The following is a 19,578-nucleotide window of genomic DNA, read 5'->3' as shown; positions in this document are numbered from 1 at the left end:
GGTCGAAGACCGCGGATATCGAGAGAATGCTGCACATCACCAAACCGGAAACTAGTAATTCACCGGCGAGCCCGTCACCGAAGCAGCAACAGTCAAATATCAATTCATCGTCGAACGAAAATAAGAAATACACAAAGAGACGTTACACCGACTCGCGGCACCAAACAAGGCACATACCTGACGCTGAAACCCTCGCAGGCAAGTCACCGCCGACGGCGATGACGACGACGACAACAACGACGACGATGTCGACGTCAATGACGCCGACGCCTTCCACGCAAAATACCAGGGTGATTCCAGCACCTGTGTGGAAACGTCGAGAGCTGATATCCAGCGCTCCCAAAGACCGAGAGACTTATTTTTGATAATAAGTCCGATTTCCAGGGCATAGGTATATAATACTACCGCATTTACGGGTAGGATGGATGTGGATAAGCATCCGCAGCCACCCCGTACACTCGCAGCACCAACTCATGGCTCCAGATTTTTCGCATACCATTATGAGATATTCTGGTTCTGGATTAGATACATTTCCAATGCACGTCGTCCTGATAACGCTCGTAGCTTTGCCCATATCGTGCAATACAGGCTCCGTGTATATCGTATTCATGATACCCACGGTAATGCTAATATGTACCATAGACTTGAAAGAATTACTTAAAAATCTTGTCCAAAAGAACTTTCTACACCCATCTGACGCTGTGTTTGCGCGTGGAAATACGTATTACACGATTATCATATGGGTACATGTGTATCGTGTGAACGTAATTACGAAATGTACAGATGGATTCTAGTGTACCGCTTGAGAATATTTTTTAAGTAACGATCGATCAAGGTGTGCGGTGATCAAGCATCACGAATCTTCGACGCTTAAGCACGGGAAAAAGGAATTGCCAAAGAAACTCCAATTGTAGTAGAATTGACTTCAATTACAGGTAACTATTTCGACAGATGCGGTAATTGTACGTTATTGTTGTTGCTGAAAAATTGTTGCTAATCATCCAATTTTATGAGAAATTGTAGGGACGAGGGAATGATTCGATTGTTTTAGATACGAGTTCACGTAAAAACCGAAAGACTCCGAACATTTTTTGTGTACTTGTAATATTGTAGTATTGCGATGCAGTCAATTCTATCACATTATTTCGGCAATGTTGTGTTGTTACCTTGACGTAAAAATCGTGTTTATGCTGTTGCAAGTATTACTTTACATCACTGGAGTACTGTCCGCACATGCTGTCTTCTATATAACAATATAACTGCTGCACCACAGCCAAAAAGTAACTGCAAATAGAGAATTAGAATGAAAACAGAAATGAGCCATATCATTAATTCATTGGTCTACTTAATCTGTGAAAAAACTAAATAACGAAGGTGATGTAATATCAACTAGAGATCAAGGCTATTTCTACTACATCTGTTCGACAATTATAAAGTGTCTTCCAAAAATTGGATTATCGCCAGTTGTTGATGTTACAGGACAATTGAATGGTAAAACTTGCAGCATTGCAGTTGTAATCTTAAAACGGACTAATGTAACAGCGGTATCGTAAAAACTATTGCTGTTGTCCCGGCATGCTGTAGTGAATCGAACAATCGAAGTTATCAGCTAAACTGTAGTTTCGTAACTAAAATATTCGCACAAACAGATCAGTATCGTTGACATGACGATAGCGTGACTGCAATAGTTTTTTCTATTTTTTCACGATACTGATATTTTCAATTTCAGCAACATTTTTTTTTTGTGTGTATTTACGCTCTCCCTCTCACCCAGCAGACCTTTACTCTTTCCTCTTTCGCGTCGAAAGAGCTGGACTTCAAGTTCGAACCTTAACGATAAGTTATATACCTATTTCGTAATGAACAACCGTCCCACGCCTCGGGTTGCGTGAATTCCCGAGTATTATCTCAGCCCATTATATGCGCGTATAGTATCATCATGGAATCTCAAAGATTAAAGCATCCGAGCTATCCAACGATTCGACATACACTGTGAACCGTGAATATCACGTTGGCTGATCAATGCTCCAGCGATATTTTACAGTACAACGCAATTGGAGTGAATTGATCAACACGTCCAGATTTAAGTGTATAATAAATACTTTCCTACATAGTTACCTGCGATCCTTGGCTCGGTAGTTCTTGTAACGCGGAACTGACGAAAAGTCACGGGACATCAACCGGTGATAAGAATGGTTCTATTGTACATGCGAGCTAGGATGCCATGAAACGGTCAATTTCAACATAACGAGAGTCAGATTTAATCGTATCCAGTTATCTCCTGGTGAGAATAATTACCTGTACTACTATACCGTGACGTTACGCAAGTCAATAGTTTCGTCGTCAAGTTTTTAACTTGTAAACTGATATACAATTAAATATTAATTTTTTTTACAAACTTCCGTGTTTTCTTTAATCATGCAAAACAAATCCCCCCCACCCACGCCTGAAACGAGTGTGTACAAGATAACGTGTTCTCTCCATATTCTATTTAGTTTAACGTTTGCATAATTCAAACTCATTTTCATATATGATATTGTATAGATAGATGTATTACCCAACACCTTATGTAGGTAATAGTGATTTTTTTATAAGGTGTTTTGGAAGTTTAAAAACTTTATGGTGCATACGTAAACACCGCCGTACTGTATAATATTCATGTAAGCGTGTAACAACAGTACAAGTATGCATAACATCAAAAAACAAGACATACGGGATATGACTTTTGTTTACGCTTATTGTAATCATATTTACTCTTATTTTTTTTTTGTTTTTTTTTATCATCCATTACAATTGCTTCCAATATAATTTATTCACCTGACCTTACAGAAATTATAACAATTGAAAATACGTCCGTTTAAAATCGATGAGTGTTTGACACCTTTCGATTGTCGCATTCATTCGTGAAGGGTTGAAGGGTGAAGCATCCGTATGCATACTCAACGTTAACTACGTACGCATAACGCTTTTATTTTTATTTTCTAGTCAAATCAATATTGTCATTCAAACATCATGAGACCGGCTCCCAATAAAAGGTGTGAGGTAACTTACGAAAAAGTCGCTGAAGAATAATAAATATTTAATAATAATAATAATAATAATGATAAAAATAGCAATAAGACAAATATTGATAATAATAATACTCGACGAGAATGATAACAGCAACGATGCTGTTGATAAAATTCTTTCCGTTTTAAATTTTGAATGAAGCTTACATGCTACATATAGGTACATGAGTTAGTAATAATATAAATATATACTAGTATACACTATGTATTAGAAATACATATAACGTGTAATATATTTCTTGCCCGTATGACAGCCAAAACAGTAGCTGCCCTTATTCGGACTGGACGGATATTTTGCGAGTAAGTAGCAAAGGCATATATTTTATCCTATAAGTACGCGAATCTTAAATATTACTTGGTTACGGAAAAAAGTCGTATATAAATAGAAATATAACAATGATTCTGTTTTCGTTAACCGCAACATTCGCATAATGCGTACGAAAATGTATGTATAGATATAGTTGGATAGCTGCACATGTTCCTGTATTTGCATGTAATTCTGTTTTTACCAGTGCGCCAGGTACGAATAGTTGGGAAAATTATCACTCGGATCACAACGAGCATTTCTAATGCAATCTGATAGGTAAGGTAACACTTGACTACTCTTCAATTGTATCGCAGGTTTTAAAATATTGCACGATTAGAAAATCACTGTCCCGTAGATGCATGTGTGCCTGTGTATGAGCCAATCCACGAACCTTCAGCCAGTTTTTTAGGATAAAATTTTAGATTCAAATATGTATAGTGTACGCTGAGTTATGAAAATACTTCAATTTTTAGTATTCCTTTTCCTAGAAACTGGTTTTATATCTTGTTTCAAAAAGCAAATGTTTTGAAGTATATCCTGAAATTTTCAAAGTCGAAAGAGAACAATTTATTTCCTGACCCTTCGCATATAAATGACTCTCACAAAGTATTTCTTATTCGGAAAGATCAGACTTTTATACACAAAAATCACATTAGGTCATAACTTTTTTCCGACGGCAGAAAATCCTAAAAATTCGAAGACAAATTTGCAATTGAAAAAAGTGATAAAATGAATCGAAGTATTTTCGAAAACGACGAGGAATGAAGGCCGAAGAATTGGACTCTGAGACGTACCCAAAGTTCAGCCGAATCGATAGTGACCTTAAAAAGCTAGCCGAAGGTTCGTAGATCGGCCCGTATATTCATTTGTTCGTAATTAGATCCATATTAATCATATATTATACGGGGCCATTTATTCATTTGGTGAACAAGACTGCCACTGTTCATGCAACGACCAAATGACCCCGTATGGTCTTGTCGTATAGCCCGAAAATTTCTCGCAGGGTTTCGAGGCTTTTTGATGACAAACGATTCTTAGGCTGAAACTAGACTTCGAAGCAAAAGATGGCTGTGGATGTCTCATAAAATTTTTCGGATCACTGTACGTACTTACAGTACGTGTAACAACATAGCGATAAACATATTTCTAACATTCGGACGACGGCATCCGTTTCACGCACATGATTGTTGTAATACCTGCAGCTGTATAACCGCAATCAAATCATCAACGTGTAAACTTACTTTCATAACACCGTCTAATGTTCCCCTTATTATGATCACAAGGCTCGATTTTAGATTGAATATAGGTTGACGAGCGTCAAACCACTACCATCCAACCAAGTGTGCAAAACGAATCCGTACCTATAACTAACTAAGCCAGATTTATAGCGGGTAACTTGGGCTAGCTTATTTTTGACGATCGTTACCTATCGGGTCTCAAACTTCCGTGGAATGTGTCTGAATTCGTACCTTTTTCTGAGATCCATTTCTTGATAAAGTCGGACTGTGCGAGGAAAATCCTGGATTCGGTATACCCATCGGTTTTGGCTTCTTCAGGGAGCTTCTAAGGGGGGATGAAGTGCTGGCTGCGCTGCCGGACGTTGCCACCGATGCCATCGATCCGTTTCCGGCACCACCGGGGTGAGGCTTACCACTGGCGTCGGTCATTGAAATACCACCCCCTAAAAATAATATCTCGTCAATATAACGGGTCCTGGCCTGCCATCGAAAATCCATATCGTCTCTATAGATATAATGTATATAGGTATATACGTAGTTATCGATGCCGATGCACCGCAAAGTCAAACCTGTTAAAACGGATTCACATATTTTAGAAGAGTCGAACTTGGCAACCCGTAAGACATTTGACTGGATATCATCACGGGTATATTATTTTACATTTTTTCAATGAAATATAATGTTTCCGAATAGCTTATGTGTACTATTTCTCTCAAGACCTCGAAATCAACCTAATCGCTCGTCAATTTTTATTCACGCAAATGCGGAACTTGAACGTATATTTCTATACGAATAATACAGACATTTTACATCTCAACATTCATGGAATAAAATCATCCGAAAATATCACGTAACGATATGCCTTACAAGTCGAGTAACTCACCATTCGTGGGGTAATGGGCTTCCCGGTATCCCGGATTGTCAATCGTGTTACCATGAGAGGTATGAACGTCTCGAAGTTTAGTCGGGTCACCACCTCTCCGTGCGTAAATGCCTTCATAGACAGCGGACACCAGAACGCCAAAGTTCAATGCGATTGCCGCCAGCTAATATAACATGATAAAATCGAGCATACCAGGTCATTAATCGTTGTTTTCCAACGCCTACGCGTAGTTGTTGGTGCATGTTGAAAGTATCATCGATAGCATATATCTATAATGTACATACATATACGTAGAAAGGATCAGGGCTTGCACAGCTCAGCAGTGTGACAATGGGCTTATAATGTATACGTCAACGCGTTCTGGGTATTTCGATAAACCCGAGAGCACCCTAGTGCAGAAGCTTTTGATCAATGATAATGGTTATAACACAACTAAAAAAAAAAAAGAAACGCTTCGATTCTTGTTACACAAATACGCCCAACATTGGGTTGCCATCAGAGCGTATACTCTCTGAATATTAATCAGTTATAAGGGTATTTCTGGAAATCAGTGAAATATCCGTGAAAAGTCACTGAATCGTCAGTGTGTACAATGCATTGGTTTGGTTCCAGTCGTGGTTATACTTAATATAACTGGGAATCGGTGAATTTTCACTTATTCAAATTTACAGAGTATTTTATAAATTGAAGGTACTGCGCGCCCGAACGGCGGAGAGTCTTTTCTTCACACCCCCATCGAATTTCCCGGCAGAAAGAGAGTCACTTAACTACACTCTCTATTCCCAACTGTCCGCACGAACGCGATCTTACGAACTGGCCGAAAACAAATAAGACTTTCGTGTCGTGGAGTTTTAATTATACCACGCCCATTTATTCACTACCGTATAAACCTTACAGGGTATAACTATTTCACGAATTACCTCACGTTTCATTCGCATGGAGCACGTCAAATATTCTTATTCTTGTTGTCTCCGTGTTCCCCATTTGCTCAGTTTGATTTTCACACATATTTAAAGGTTTTTCAGTACAGTTGATACGCAAGATAATCTTCACAATACCGGTTGTCAAAAAATCATCATACCTTTCCGCGTTGTTTCGTTCGGCTGCGTTCCAGCTTGATCTCATCCTTTGCTTCTCTCAATAATCGTCGCTTTTTTCTTTCACTCATAATAGTTTTTAAACACACCACCCATGAGATCGGTCAAACTTGCACAAGCGGCACAATGCTAACTCGTGCCGAGACGAGACTGGCACTTTTTTCATTGTCTCTCCACGGAGTCTCAAGCTTGGAAATTCGAGTTGTCGGGGAGAGAGAGAGAGAGAAAAAGAACGAACATACGAAAGAAACGAGCCAGCCGAATAAACAATTCACTCCTCTAACTTTCCTGGCAAATTATAAAGAATTTTGAATATCGGATTACACGTCGAAGGTTATATTGGAAATCCAACATATCCAGCGGGCAAACCACAACGAAAAACACACGCCTGACACATGACACGCCCGCGGCGACGGGAATCATTCCGATTATCAGTAACCCGCCTCGATTCTTACATCGAATGAAAAACAAATAAATTTAATCACCGTACCAACTTGACAGACTTGTACCATTCCTAGCAGCATGGCAACTGCACGTTTGACGACCTTACCGATTGTTTTTAATGTCAAGCCCGATCGCTCTTATATATATATATATATATATATATATATATATATATATATATATATATATATATATATATATATATATATAATAACAACAATAATAATAACAACAATAGCAATAACAATCGTAGCAGTCGTTATTCCGAGCACATCATATTTTTATTATTCGTCAACACATAGACGCGCACCCGTAATACTTTGATACGTGTGGCACGTGACCTGTAACACCTGCGCGGTCTCCATCTTGAAATGGTTCGCACGATTCGTCGAGTTGGCAGAGACGCGCCCCCGTGTTCTTCGTCACCCACACGTGCAGTGTTGTATGAAGCCACGTGCCCGTGAACCGCGGTGTGAGCGAACCGAAGAAACTAACAGCTGTGGGTGATCGATTCTTATCAACATCCCGATTGCAGCGGATCATTTGCATTCGTCGATTTTTGGCTGACTTTACTCCGTAAACTGGCAGGGTAGTCTTTATTAAAAATATAGAGGCTCGCTCGTACCTGCCTGAACACAAGATACGGACGAGCAGAATGGACTGGTGCTTCGATTAATTGGGCATTCGATGAATCGTTTTTCCGATCAATCGATTAATCGACGGTTTCGATTCGTATATCGATTGACCTGCTGAATTACTACGAGGCAACTTCGATTGATCAAATAATCGAAGCCCACGATTAATCGGTTGATTGGAAATACGATTAACCCCGGTTCGTCAAAATCGTCGATTAATCGGTGAATCGGAAAAAACGATTAATCGGAGATGCGGATTAATCGATTAATCGCACAACACTAGAATGGACTCTGTAGAACTATACAATTACAGAGGCATGTTTGCCGAATGAGATTGTTTCGTCGTTATACCCTTTACCGAGATGGGACTAATCGTAATTGATTCTCATAAGTCGCCGAAATTTTTTTTGGTATACAGGACCGAATGTAACCCAACAACCCCAAACTGGCTACTATGTACCACCTATCACGTGTGCCGTGCGGCATTATACCTACGAAATACCCTATCGGGCAATTATGTGGCATCCGTATGTTTAGGTACACAGACTCGGATTAAATATAAATAGAAAGCGTATTACCTGCATGTAAAAAGCTTCTCCCCGTGTGATGAGAAAACTGTTGGCTCTATCGTCGGTCTGCAGAGCGAATAAACCAGACGCTACGATGGCAAGCAGAGCTGGAACAAGAAAAAACATTGTTGGGTCATTGCTTAGCGTGGTTATCAAACGGCGTACTTGTACAATATCGTCTTTACTTCATAAAATATGCGCATCGTATATTCGGTTTTTTTTGAAGCGAAAAACGTACAAAAACCCACGCATACATATATGCATATTTTTCAATCTAAACCTCGGGTGTTATTTGTATTCGTCATATAAAGGTGCTCTCAAGATGCTCTTAGACGCATATCCGTGAATACTTAAATATAACCATACAACTATAATCCTGGATACGTTCGGACATGCGTGTATGTATTAAACACCTAAATAGGTACAATGTATCCCATGTCGATTGGCTTACTTATCGACTTTTGTCACGAACGTAGACGTACGGTTTATTATGTACCTATAACTTGTGTTATATGGTTCGTTACGTATAATTCGAAGAATATCATGTAACCGATGTAATTTGGATGTTGCATATTCGGATGCCAAGAACACGTACTGAGTCACGATATTCCGAAAGTATAATACAAACATTTACTATAAAATATAGTTACAAAAATCGTGGAGACATGGTAACCAAAGCTTGCATCACAAGTCGAACATTGTAGTTGTTGTTACCATGTGCCAGGAAAAAAAAGTTTTTCTAATAATTACGCGTAATTTTACTTGATATGCAACATACCACATACGTACTAAGTTCCTAGTAACCTATTATCAACGCCAATAGATGAAATACGCATTCTTAACCTATGAAAAGTCACCGCACTCGGAGGGATTTGAACCCTGGACACTTGTTTGAACACCATAATAAATCACGGATGAAGATATATCAGTAGCTGAGCTAGATTTATGGTAAATGCAACAATGAAGATATAGTCACTCGAACTACATTTATGGTTTCTCATACTGTACACATATTACACATCTTGATTATACAATTGAACCCTCGTATGAAATGACACACAGACGAAGAAAACAATTATTTAAAAGGATTATCATATCATTGACCATGTGAGATAATTAAAATGCACATATTTGTAAATAGCAAACATGAAGAAATTGTTCCAACTATACACCTTGTTACAGGCCCGCATTAAAATGGTGTGCCTCCGACGATACCGAATAATCTAACTAAACATCTTGAATAGTCGACATTCTGACTTTTTATATAATTAGTTGCACAATTATTATACTATCTTTAACCGTTACATGTTGACTAACAGAGTTCGTTTGAAGAGACATTTATTTATAGTGTACCAAACGAAAATTATAGTAAAGCATATCATAAAATTGGTTGACTGGACTATAAATTCTTAACTTAACAAATTGTCAACAATTTGTCAAAATTTTTTTCTCAGTGTGCGTACGCGCGCCCTGCACCTAGTTTCCCAAAAGGTAAACCAATGCGATAATTTCAACTTTGCGGCAATTATTTACGGTTGCATGATGTATAGTATTGTGAGCTAGATCTCAGGAATCTCTCTCATTTTTTGTCAACTCCAAACCCATACCATTCTATTGTTTCGGAATAACATTTTCCGTGATAATTAAAATTTTTTAAATACTTACTTGCGAGAGTAGCGAGCGCCACTTTGGCAATCAATGCCGTACTGTAGGACATGAGGATCCTCTTCGCCGAAGAAGCCATCGCTAATTGAATAACACTCAAGACGACAAATATCGCCAATAGAACGGATGCTCCGGTTGCTGAAAGACCAGCCACCCATACAGCCACTGAAAATGAAGAAAATATTGCGATTCAGGTAGGTTGTAATGGTCGATTGGCGAAACCGTATGAAAGTACATTATATTTAATATAACCCCACTTGACATCCCATAAATGTACTTTACGTATGTATGGGGCATTCCACGCCAACTGTACCAAAGTTGGACCCTTACCATTTTTGATTTTATTCAAAAAGATTTATGCGATTTTCCCAACTCCAAAATAGTACCCTGAATTTTTTCAGATTTTTTTGAATAAATCTGTATTACTTATAGTTTTTTCAAAACAACATGTCTTATTCTGTAATTTAAAAATCTGAAAAAATTCTCAAAAATCTTGAGTAAGATATCAAAATCTTCAAACTCAGACCCAAAGTCAGCCGACGGTTGCTTCTGTGCTTTAAAAAACTCAAAAAAGAGTAGAAGTGATCACAGATCCACTCTGGACCTAGGCTTCAGAATTCGGACATCTATTTTATAGAATTTTTTCAGATTTTAAAATGAAATATGTCATAAGAAATGATGGTTTTCAAAAATCATAATAAAATTTACATACTCGAAAAATTTTTTCAAGTTTTGAATTTGGGACGATCGCATAAAATTCTTTAACAAAATCAAAAATGGTGATGGGCCAAACTCGATACAATTGACGTGGAATGCCTCGTGTACACACAACGACAGATTTCATACCACGAGCACGTGTTTCATCAGCGTGCCCCAAGCATAGAAGAGCTGTGCGATATTTCGGCACAGTGAAAGTTTGTTAAATATGTGTTGAATTAAAATATGTAACATTCTTTTAGGCCAAGAAAAAAACTTGTACCCGATGCTCAAAAGATACTAAAAAATAACTAGAAGCTTAGGGGGTCCGTCGTGCCACACATTACCCTATACATACGAAAGTTCGGACAACAGCGACGCGATAAATTGATCTCGGCGGAGCTCCTATAATTCAAAAGTAGGTAGTCTTTACGGTTGGCCATTACTGCAATGATGATGAGTAGAAAAGGATCCGAGTGGTCAGACGAAACCCGCCAAACACTTGACGCGACCAAGGGAAAAGAATCGTCGACGTGGATCCGAAATTTGACGGGATAAAATCGCATTGCAGCTCATCCTCAGCACAATGGACTATTGTTTGTTTGTACGATTCACATCCCCGGATTTCGGTGTTCTGATTTTTTTTATGCTTAAATGCATAACCCCAAATTTTACCGTGTTAACGGGCAACTGGCGGAATGTTTATGGCACGCAATCAACAAGGAGCTAACTTCGACCCCCGTTCATTTTTTCGTTTCTAGTTCAGAGTCTGTAATAATATCCTTCACTGGAGCAGTAGACTTGTTCCATTAAAGATGTGATATAGGTAATCCGATCACGTGGAATATTGTACGTCTGTATTAATGGCGTCTTACCGCACCAACCGCATAATTATTATCCATAATTTTTTAATCTTTAGTCAAACGCCAACGCTGGAACATCCTTATATTATATCCCGATTCATGAGATCGTGATCAACTCACCGACCGGTTGAAACCTGGATACCGCTGAACCGCATCTTTCTCTGCCGTAGAGCAGCTGTTTGCATTGTCGCCAAGGCCCAAAGTATCCGTTTTCTGCTGCGGAACCAGCTAGAACAAAAGAAAATTGCAAAAACAAAAATTGCCTATTGGATTCAACGCTGAAATTGAAATTCATTAATCAGCTCCCCCTCGTCGTTATTCCCGCGCACAAGCTCTTTTTATCAACTTGACTTCAGGATATCCGTTTTTTATATTTCACATACCCACCTAATTGGCCTACAAACGCGCTTGAACAAAATTTATTGTAAGCCCACGTGTGATATGTATAGACGGGCAGAATCTTTTCAATACTTTGGCACCAGCTTTGATGGTGGGTTCAATGACCGAAAGTGAAAGGCTCATATACGACTGGAAACGGTAAAATCCAACCCGTACATATGAACACGGGCTTAGAGTACATATTTGTGAACACAAGGTATTGTACGAATTCGAAAGTGGCTAATAAATTCCTAGTTCAATATCAGGGTGCAAGGTAGCTATAAACGTGACGGCGATGTAACGTAATCATACGAAGTATATATAATCCAGTAACTAACTCTACGATAATTGAAACACAATGTCCCGCACATTCTTTCACATTTCTCTGTCGCACCCAGCTGTATCATGTCGCGACCTCGAAATTTGTTAGTTATTCGAGCTTTGCGACGGTTATTTGTCTTTCTTTATGTTGTTCGCAGTTTTTTTTTTTTTTTTTGTTTAGGTTATAATTTGTGTTTTTGTTACATCGCAATTCATGTCGTTAAAACATGTGAATCCTATCGGCTACGATGTAGGTTGTAGAGGTTGTATAATGCATGAGAAGAGAACGTGTTGCGTGCGGGTGTGGTTGGAAAGGTGATCTCATCGCTGGCAATTTTTATTGATACAGTTGAGAACCGTTGGCTGATGGCTTTGTTACGCAATAACCGAGATGGTAAAAATCTTGCAACACAGTCAGTCGCTTGTGGCAAGATAGACCCGCGGTTGGAGTTCGAAATTTGAATTTTTTCCAATTGTGTTCGACCGAAACGGTGATATAAATAATACAGCTTGATATCTTTGGGTTAGATAGTATCTCCACATGTTACGGCATTCTTCCAATCGAAACAACATAACCTTGACGTTCATTTTTAGCTATTTCAATGACAAATAACTAGATGATCATTAGTTTGAGGGTATCATAATAGCTTTGCAAATATGAACGAACTTCTTTTTGGTGATCTCTAAAAATTATCCACAGTTGCCACTTGGAACTTTTCAACCGATGGATGTTTTACTGTTTCAAATCGCGGCATTCACTTGATCCCGTGGACAATTTTTTATCCGTCCATAGAATACGATGATTTGATTAAGTCGGTTTATCACGAGTTTCTTTTTTTTATTCTTTTCACTTTTTGACGATCGAAATCGGGTGACGAGGAATATAGAGCATAAAAATATTAACCAACCCAAAATCATTGAGCTCTATTACTCATACCGACGTTTTACCGTGACAAGTGATAAAATTTGAGAATAGGGCCGCAGGGAAACGCCCTCAAATCATAACGACGCGAAGTGAATTACGGGAGATCTCATGGCTAGAAAGTATACCGTTAATATACCTTTCGAAATTCTAGTCGTTTCGTAACTGATGCACCGTTAGTTCATTTATAACGAACACGCACTGACTATAGCGATGCATGTAGGTATACCAACGACGATGAACGAAATGGTAAAGCAAAGTACTCACAAGCGGAGTATCAGACCTCCGAATCATGGATTCTGGTGTAACTTTCCAAGATGTTTCTTAGGCCCAAAATATGGAGCTTCTAATAAATAGTTATATCTACCGGGCCATTCTTCGCACAATTCACAATATATCAGATTGTCTATAGTTCGCAGTTTATACTTAACTATAACTGTGGAATAATAATAGATCCGTTTACACTTGAATCTACAAGATCCTGTCATCGAAACTTTAACGGAGAACAATGAGAATTGATATTTAAGGCAAAAATACACAACAGGTTTCATTTGTCATAGCATATTACCCGTTACGTTTTTGATATTGTAAATTTTACCCAAAGTGCAGGGAGGCTTATGAGATGAAATTACACATGACAGGCTTCATATTTTAGGCAAAGGAAACGACCCTAAGAATTTGAGCAGAATCGATGGTCCAGAGGTCTGATACTCTCCTTGTCAGTTTAACGGCGATGAAGGTCGGCAAACCCACAGCGGTTAGCGCAAGACGCAGAGTCACCACGAACGGCTATATCAGTAGTCTGTTTCACCGAATTCTCGGCATAACGATGTTGTAGGTAAATTATACCTACTTACTTGTAACAATATAAGAAATCAGTGGCAGTCGAAACCTTATGAGTAGCAGTGGTGAATTTAAAGCTAGATCACAACGTTGCAAAATGTCCGTACGTATCGTTATACCACAGACATTTGGTAGAAATACAGACCCAACTGACGCAGGGTCACATTAACACCAAAACGAACTGTTGCGCGACGTACGCGAATGATTATACAGATGCGCACGTACATTATACGCTCCCTACATCTAATGTGATAACAGTATTGCCAAAGGGGTCCATTCCTTTACCCTTGCCCCCGCGTATCTGTTGCTATTGGTGGTGTGACACGTAGCGTCAAGGTTAGGAACCGGCGAGAGGCGTATACAGGCAGCATGGATGATAATTAAGTTCAAAGAGCTGAGAGCGATGTCTAAAGTGGGTCACACTAAAATGGGAAACCTTACCTAGATAGGTAAATTTACTCCTCTACATTGGCCGTACGTTTAACTTAAATGCCATCTCCGTTGATCATTCTACAACAAGTATCTTCATACCGGCATGATTGGCACGAGAGCAGCCTGATTTTGTGAATACACATTTCGCTCGTCCGTGATCCGAGCTGTTGCAATCGTAAGTCACTCAGATCTGACTCACGCCGCAGAATTCCATAGTTGCACAATTCCGGCATAATGTCACAGCCTTGGTCTTGAACCTTTATCGATCTGCCATGCAGCTCAATGACACTTTGTATAGAAAATAGAGTATCGTTCAATGTGCTGTAAAATATACGGTCCTCTAAACATAACGCACGCGTCAAACATCCGGGTCATATTAGTACACCGATATCAACTATACGCTTCGGAACATCGCATCACAAAGATAAACGTTTATTTGTGTTCTGATACCGAGAATCACTAAAAGCAATTACGGAAGAGAATGAATTTAATGAAGATGAAGATAGTAACGTTACTGTAACGATGCATGTTTAGGAAAAATCGTTACTTCGCACCTTTAGAGATGTCTGAAGTTTAGTAAACCGCCTTATTAGACTCATTTTACTTTGAAAAACTGACTCCTTGAAAGTGATTCTAAAATTGCGTAATAACGATTTTTTCCCAGACGTTTCGTTATGTTAACGTTACCAGATTCAGCTTCATTAAGTGTGGATATAATTAGTATCGTCGCACTGTAAGAACCTCGGGAGAAAATAACAAAATGTTGAAATAAAACACGTGGTATCAACAAAATTTGTAAGCACTACCCTTCGAACCAAAGAAAAATCACACCTCGAGTATTATGTAACAAGAATATCTCAAGCTGATAGGAAATGTTGATGAAGACGATGACGGGTCATAACCTGTTCGGGCAGTCTGTTGAAAGTATAATATGTGGCTGACTCTCCGATGGCTTGAGGTAGAGAGTTTCTGAGATTATAGCAGATGCTGGTAAAGATTTTTGAAGCGTAGTCGTTGGAAGGGGGGAATCGATTAACTGATTGACGGATTGATTGACTGATCTGTTGATTATTATTTATGACGTCCTAGTCATATCCATCGCGGGGCAAACCGGAAGCCAGAGAAATATCAACGTGGAAAGAGGAAAGAAATATTAGAACGAAAACGGAGTAAAACATGAACGTCTATAGATTAGCAAATTAGAGACAATTTTTACATACCATCAGGATTTGAGAAGTAACCCCAAGTAGGCGTTGCCGCCGCAGCAGATTGCAGAACGAGAGCTAAAACGCCGACGGCCAGAACCCCAGCAGCACCACGTGCTGCTACTGCACGTTTTTCATCCAACGTTGGTTGCACAGTCATCATACCTCGATGACTTTGGTGGTGGTTGTTCGATTCTGCCATTCTTCATACCGTTCGATACTGAATCTTCAATTCAGGCCTCAGTAAGACTTAGAAAACCAAGATTTGTCAAATCGTTTTGTCAGTTTTTGTATTTTGATTTTCTTCCGTTGATTTTCAAGCCTCTTTTCCGACTCCTCTCATCCGAAGCAAAATCTTTCCTCCTTTCGCCGAGCTATTTGCTTTTAAATATATGCCTGTGCGCGGATCCACGTCGGTATTTAGTTTTTCAAGTTTCTTTTAAGCCCTGTGACATTTAATTTGAACCCGAAGTGAATTAACATTTGGTATATTCAAAACCCAACGCAAAAACACTTAAAACTTTTATCCCTGTTCAGTTGTTATTATTTGTTCAGGCATACCACAGAATGAATCTTCAAAATCACGGCAAATATGATTGTACTTTTTATTTTTAAGTATCGATCAACGATTTCAGATATATTAAGTATGTATGCTTTTCAATTTACACTAGTCTTCTCGTCTTCTTGAAATGTTATTTATCAACCCGTAACAGGCTTTGCAGGCTGCAGGTACCGTAACAATTGAACGCCACAGATATCAACCGGCATAAGTTTGAAGTTTAGCCGTTGCAGTCCACAGATGTAGACTCACCGGTGTTTTAATATTTATTAGTCAAGTTCCACTGATCACAGTCGAGTTAAGTTTTGACCACCGCCGCGACACAAATCACAAAGGCACGCTGCCAACTATTGTCCCCTATCAATACCACAGCAGTTTTCCTGGTCAACTCGAGAACTCGGTTCTATCTTGATTTGGGTCTCGAAATGCTTTGGAGGTTTTCAACCCTTTGACGAGCCCACCGCCCTCGTGAACTGCCTCAAGCCAAATACAAGTCGATCATTGAAATATCGGGCTTCACTGTTCTCCGTATTAGCTCTTCTTATTTTTCCGTAAAGGACCGTTTTCTTATGCTTCGTAAAAAAGAATCACATGTTTTTCCGTAAAAGATATGTGACAAAGAGTTTCCATTTGTAGCGTATACGCATTTGCTTGTTGTTTCCTCGATTTTCCTTCTTCTGTCGCTGCTTTCTTTAATCAAAATATACGAACAACACCTGCCAGATCGCCCGTCGGATCGGACATACACGCGGCGAGTGAATTATCAAACACTGAGTCGTGTTCCGTCGAAAACAACAACGCTGCATCATTCATCCTCGTCGACGATAGTGTAAGATAGGTTCCGTTACGTTTTGGAAGCTTTCCCAATGCCTTTGCAACGAAAGCTGGCCGATTGTCAGAAAATAAATACCATGGATTGCGGCGGACGTTGGGACGCGCCTACTTTCGAGACTTTGTTCGTACGGCTGTAACCTGATTGGCCTCGGGCTACCGCCTAACTTGTGTACCTATACGGTATTCCCCCAACTGCAATCAATATGTACAGCATAGTAAGTTCCACGCGGTGGACAGCCCGCAACGGCCGTTAGGCGATGATTCTCAAACGATTCCACTCCTCCCGGCTGCACACTCGACAACCGAGTGTCCGTCAGTCGGTTGCTACTTTCGCCTCTTCTTCCGCGTACTCTCGCAGCTTAGTACCTTTGTATCGGGTTCCCTTCCTCTCCCTCTCGACTTCTTTCGTGCGTCTTTTTCCTCTTATAATATCGTCCCTCGAGTCACCCCGTCCTCAAAGGATAACCTGCAGAGTGTGGACTTGAAACCGGTTTTCGCGATCTTTCGCCTTTGCTAAAAATAAACGTTAGTCAACCGGCACACGGTTATATCGCCAGTGCTGAACGCGTGTTTCGAAAACGATTTTGACCATTGGAAAATTTCCGGGCAACAAAATCCGATCGATACTCGTTGTGCCGTCTAAAGACGTAGCGACGAAAGACTTTTTTTTCTCATGTGTCGGTTATTCGCCAGAGCGAAGTCAGCCTGTCGGAGGTGCGCTATAATAGTTCTCACGTACCCCACTCTAGCTGTCATGCCTGCACGCCATTTTGATTCGGCGAGGTGTGCACGTTTTAATCGTTGTACCGCTATCGAAGCGCGTTTTCCAGTAACCCGACACTTGTTCACTCGGTAACCTTTCTTTCGAAAAAAAACGTTCTCGTTGACCTCTACCCACTGCTTGATGCTTCGATCCGCGATTTTAACTCAAATGACTCGGTTATTCCCACTACGTCTCGAATCGAAGGAATTACCGATTTTCCTTATTGTTAACACATTCTGCAATGACGTTTACCAGCCAGTGGTCGTGTAGCGAGACCGTCTTCAGCGTGCGGGGGCATCGGATGCCGTGACGAACTCTACTCGAACAATTCTTGCGACAAACTGCAACGTATACGATAGGAGGGTACCTACGATATACGAAATATCCGTCCTGACGAGTTGACTTTTGTTACTTTTTCGACCTTTGCTATTTTGCAGTACCTATAGAGGTAACGAAATCTATGATCTTACTTGTTTGTCAGCTTGAACGTCCAATTAGAGACGTTTCATCGTTCGCTCTCCCACCGAAACGTGCTTGTACTAAACGCTACCACTTGCAGGCCAATAACGAATGATCGCGCGGTAGCAGGTTGTCTTTGGTTTGCCATTCCTGAAGTAGCATATCCGTGATGTATCGCTGGATCAAGCAATTCTTGATAACTGCATAATGACAAGTGCGAGGACCAAGTTGCAGAAGAACCCACGTATTGGAAAAGCATGTGGAACAATCGCAGGTTGGTGCAGGTATCCACCTGGTTACCAACGGTCATAACCGTGTCATTCGATGAATACGTGTGCAGCCGGTACTTGGGCTGCTACCGAAAATAACATTTTTGCTGCTTCTATTTACTCCAACGTTTTACTCCAGCCTCATTATAGGAACGTTAAAGGTATACTTCCTTCCAGGTAGTACGGATGAACTATGGAAAATTGATGGGTAACGACCCTCGTTGCAGTTGTAATAGTTGACAGAATATTATTTTTTCCCTCCCTCCCGCCCCCCACCCTCCCGCCCCCATCACCGCCCCTCACCTTTCCATAAATCGAGCGTTTCACGTCGTCACCTCGTCACTATCTCGTCTCGTTAGCTGGTGAGAATTTTTGAGGGGTTCTCAACCGTGATATCAATTTGTTAACGAAACACCGTGTTTGTAAATGCGTATTGAGAACGACGAGAACGTGCGCGCAGGCCTGCGCGATGGGCAGCACTGAACCGATGTTGCAAGTTGATGCCGTTGGTGCCAAGGCACCGCCACGTTCGCTCAGGCACTCCCCGCGTTGGGTATATACAACTTTATACCAGCGTAGAAACGTGCATACCTATTTGTATGTATGTATTGTACATTGTCGGATTAGAGTTCCTCGTTCCAGCTCCTCCTCACCTTGGCGAGAGTAGCCGAACGGCAGAGCTGCGTGGCGAGGAGCAGCGACGGGGGAAAACTGAGTAAGAGCCGAGGAAGCGTGACGGTGGGGAATAGAAGTCGACGAAGTACGGCTACGAAGGTGCGGCATTTGCGAACGATACTTTTCATTCCAGAGACTTTTTCGGTTTTCGTTGTACTTGTTGCGTGTACTATACTAATTAAGCCCCACCTGTCGGTGGCGAGATCCTGTACGATATGCAAGTACCTCCGTGCCTGTTTTATCGATGCAGGTAATCATGGCCCGAGAGTAGCTGGCTACCTATGTTATGCACCGGGTGTAGGTTTACATGTCGTTGTCCGTACTCGCTGGCGAACGACGGAATCGCGGCTACGAATCTCGGCTGAACTGAACCCGCAATCGGTCCGAAACACAATACCGTTATACACAATAAGACGGGGCGGATAGCGGGAAAGCCGATAACGCTTGCGACAC

General features: G+C 40.4%; 2 protein-coding genes across 5 annotated transcripts in view; one reads left to right on the top strand and one right to left on the bottom strand.

Annotated features, from left to right (window-relative positions):
• RhoGAP102A (Rho GTPase activating protein at 102A) overlaps window positions 1-2,398 on the top strand; it is a 31,166-nt gene extending 28,768 nt beyond the window's left edge. Inside the window, exon 13 of the mRNA XM_046629787.2 lies at window positions 2-2,398. Coding sequence (XP_046485743.1) covers window positions 2-365 — 364 coding nt within the window. The 3' untranslated portion in view covers window positions 366-2,398. The remainder of the gene's footprint in view (window position 1) is intronic.
• Window positions 1,155-18,952, bottom strand: LOC124220619 (uncharacterized). 4 transcript variants are annotated; one of them, XM_046629788.2, is made up of 8 exons: window positions 18,754-18,952; window positions 15,582-18,641; window positions 11,586-11,693; window positions 9,907-10,071; window positions 8,251-8,348; window positions 5,497-5,659; window positions 4,845-5,056; window positions 1,155-1,284 (listed from the first exon to the last, which is right to left on the bottom strand). In XM_046629788.2, the coding sequence occupies exons 2-8, from the start codon at window positions 15,766-15,768 to the stop codon at window positions 1,213-1,215; spliced, it is 1,005 nt and encodes a 334-aa protein (XP_046485744.1). In that variant the 5' UTR covers window positions 15,769-18,641; window positions 18,754-18,952; the 3' UTR covers window positions 1,155-1,212. The 4 variants fall into 4 exon arrangements, with proteins under 4 accessions (XP_046485744.1, XP_068992878.1, XP_068992879.1 ...); XM_069136777.1 differs by lacking the exon at window positions 18,754-18,952 and having other exon boundaries at window positions 15,582-17,425; window positions 18,193-18,695; XM_046629792.2 differs by lacking the exons at window positions 1,155-1,284; window positions 18,754-18,952 and adding an exon at window positions 5,148-5,182 and having other exon boundaries at window positions 4,899-5,056; window positions 15,582-18,695.
• Between the last annotated feature and the right edge of the window lie 626 nt (window positions 18,953-19,578).

This window comes from Neodiprion pinetum, chromosome 5 (genome assembly GCF_021155775.2).
Source record: "Neodiprion pinetum isolate iyNeoPine1 chromosome 5, iyNeoPine1.2, whole genome shotgun sequence".
Lineage (NCBI taxonomy): Eukaryota > Metazoa > Arthropoda > Insecta > Hymenoptera > Diprionidae > Neodiprion > Neodiprion pinetum.
The sequence above is the reverse complement of the archived record's forward strand: the minus strand, read 5'-3'. Positions and strand labels throughout refer to the sequence as shown.

Excerpts from the sequence above, each read along its gene's own strand:
- LOC124220619 (XM_046629788.2), bottom strand. The coding sequence starts at position 15,768 with ATGGCAGAATCGAACAACCACCACCAAAGTCATCGAGGTATGATGACT. Across the intron at positions 11,694-15,581 it reads TTACTTCTCAAATCCTGATG|CTGGTTCCGCAGCAGAAAAC; the intron begins GTATGTAAAAAT and ends CTTTTGTTCTAG. Across the intron at positions 5,057-5,496 it reads AGCCCATTACCCCACGAATG|GGGGTGGTATTTCAATGACC; the intron begins GTGAGTTACTCG and ends TATTATTTTTAG.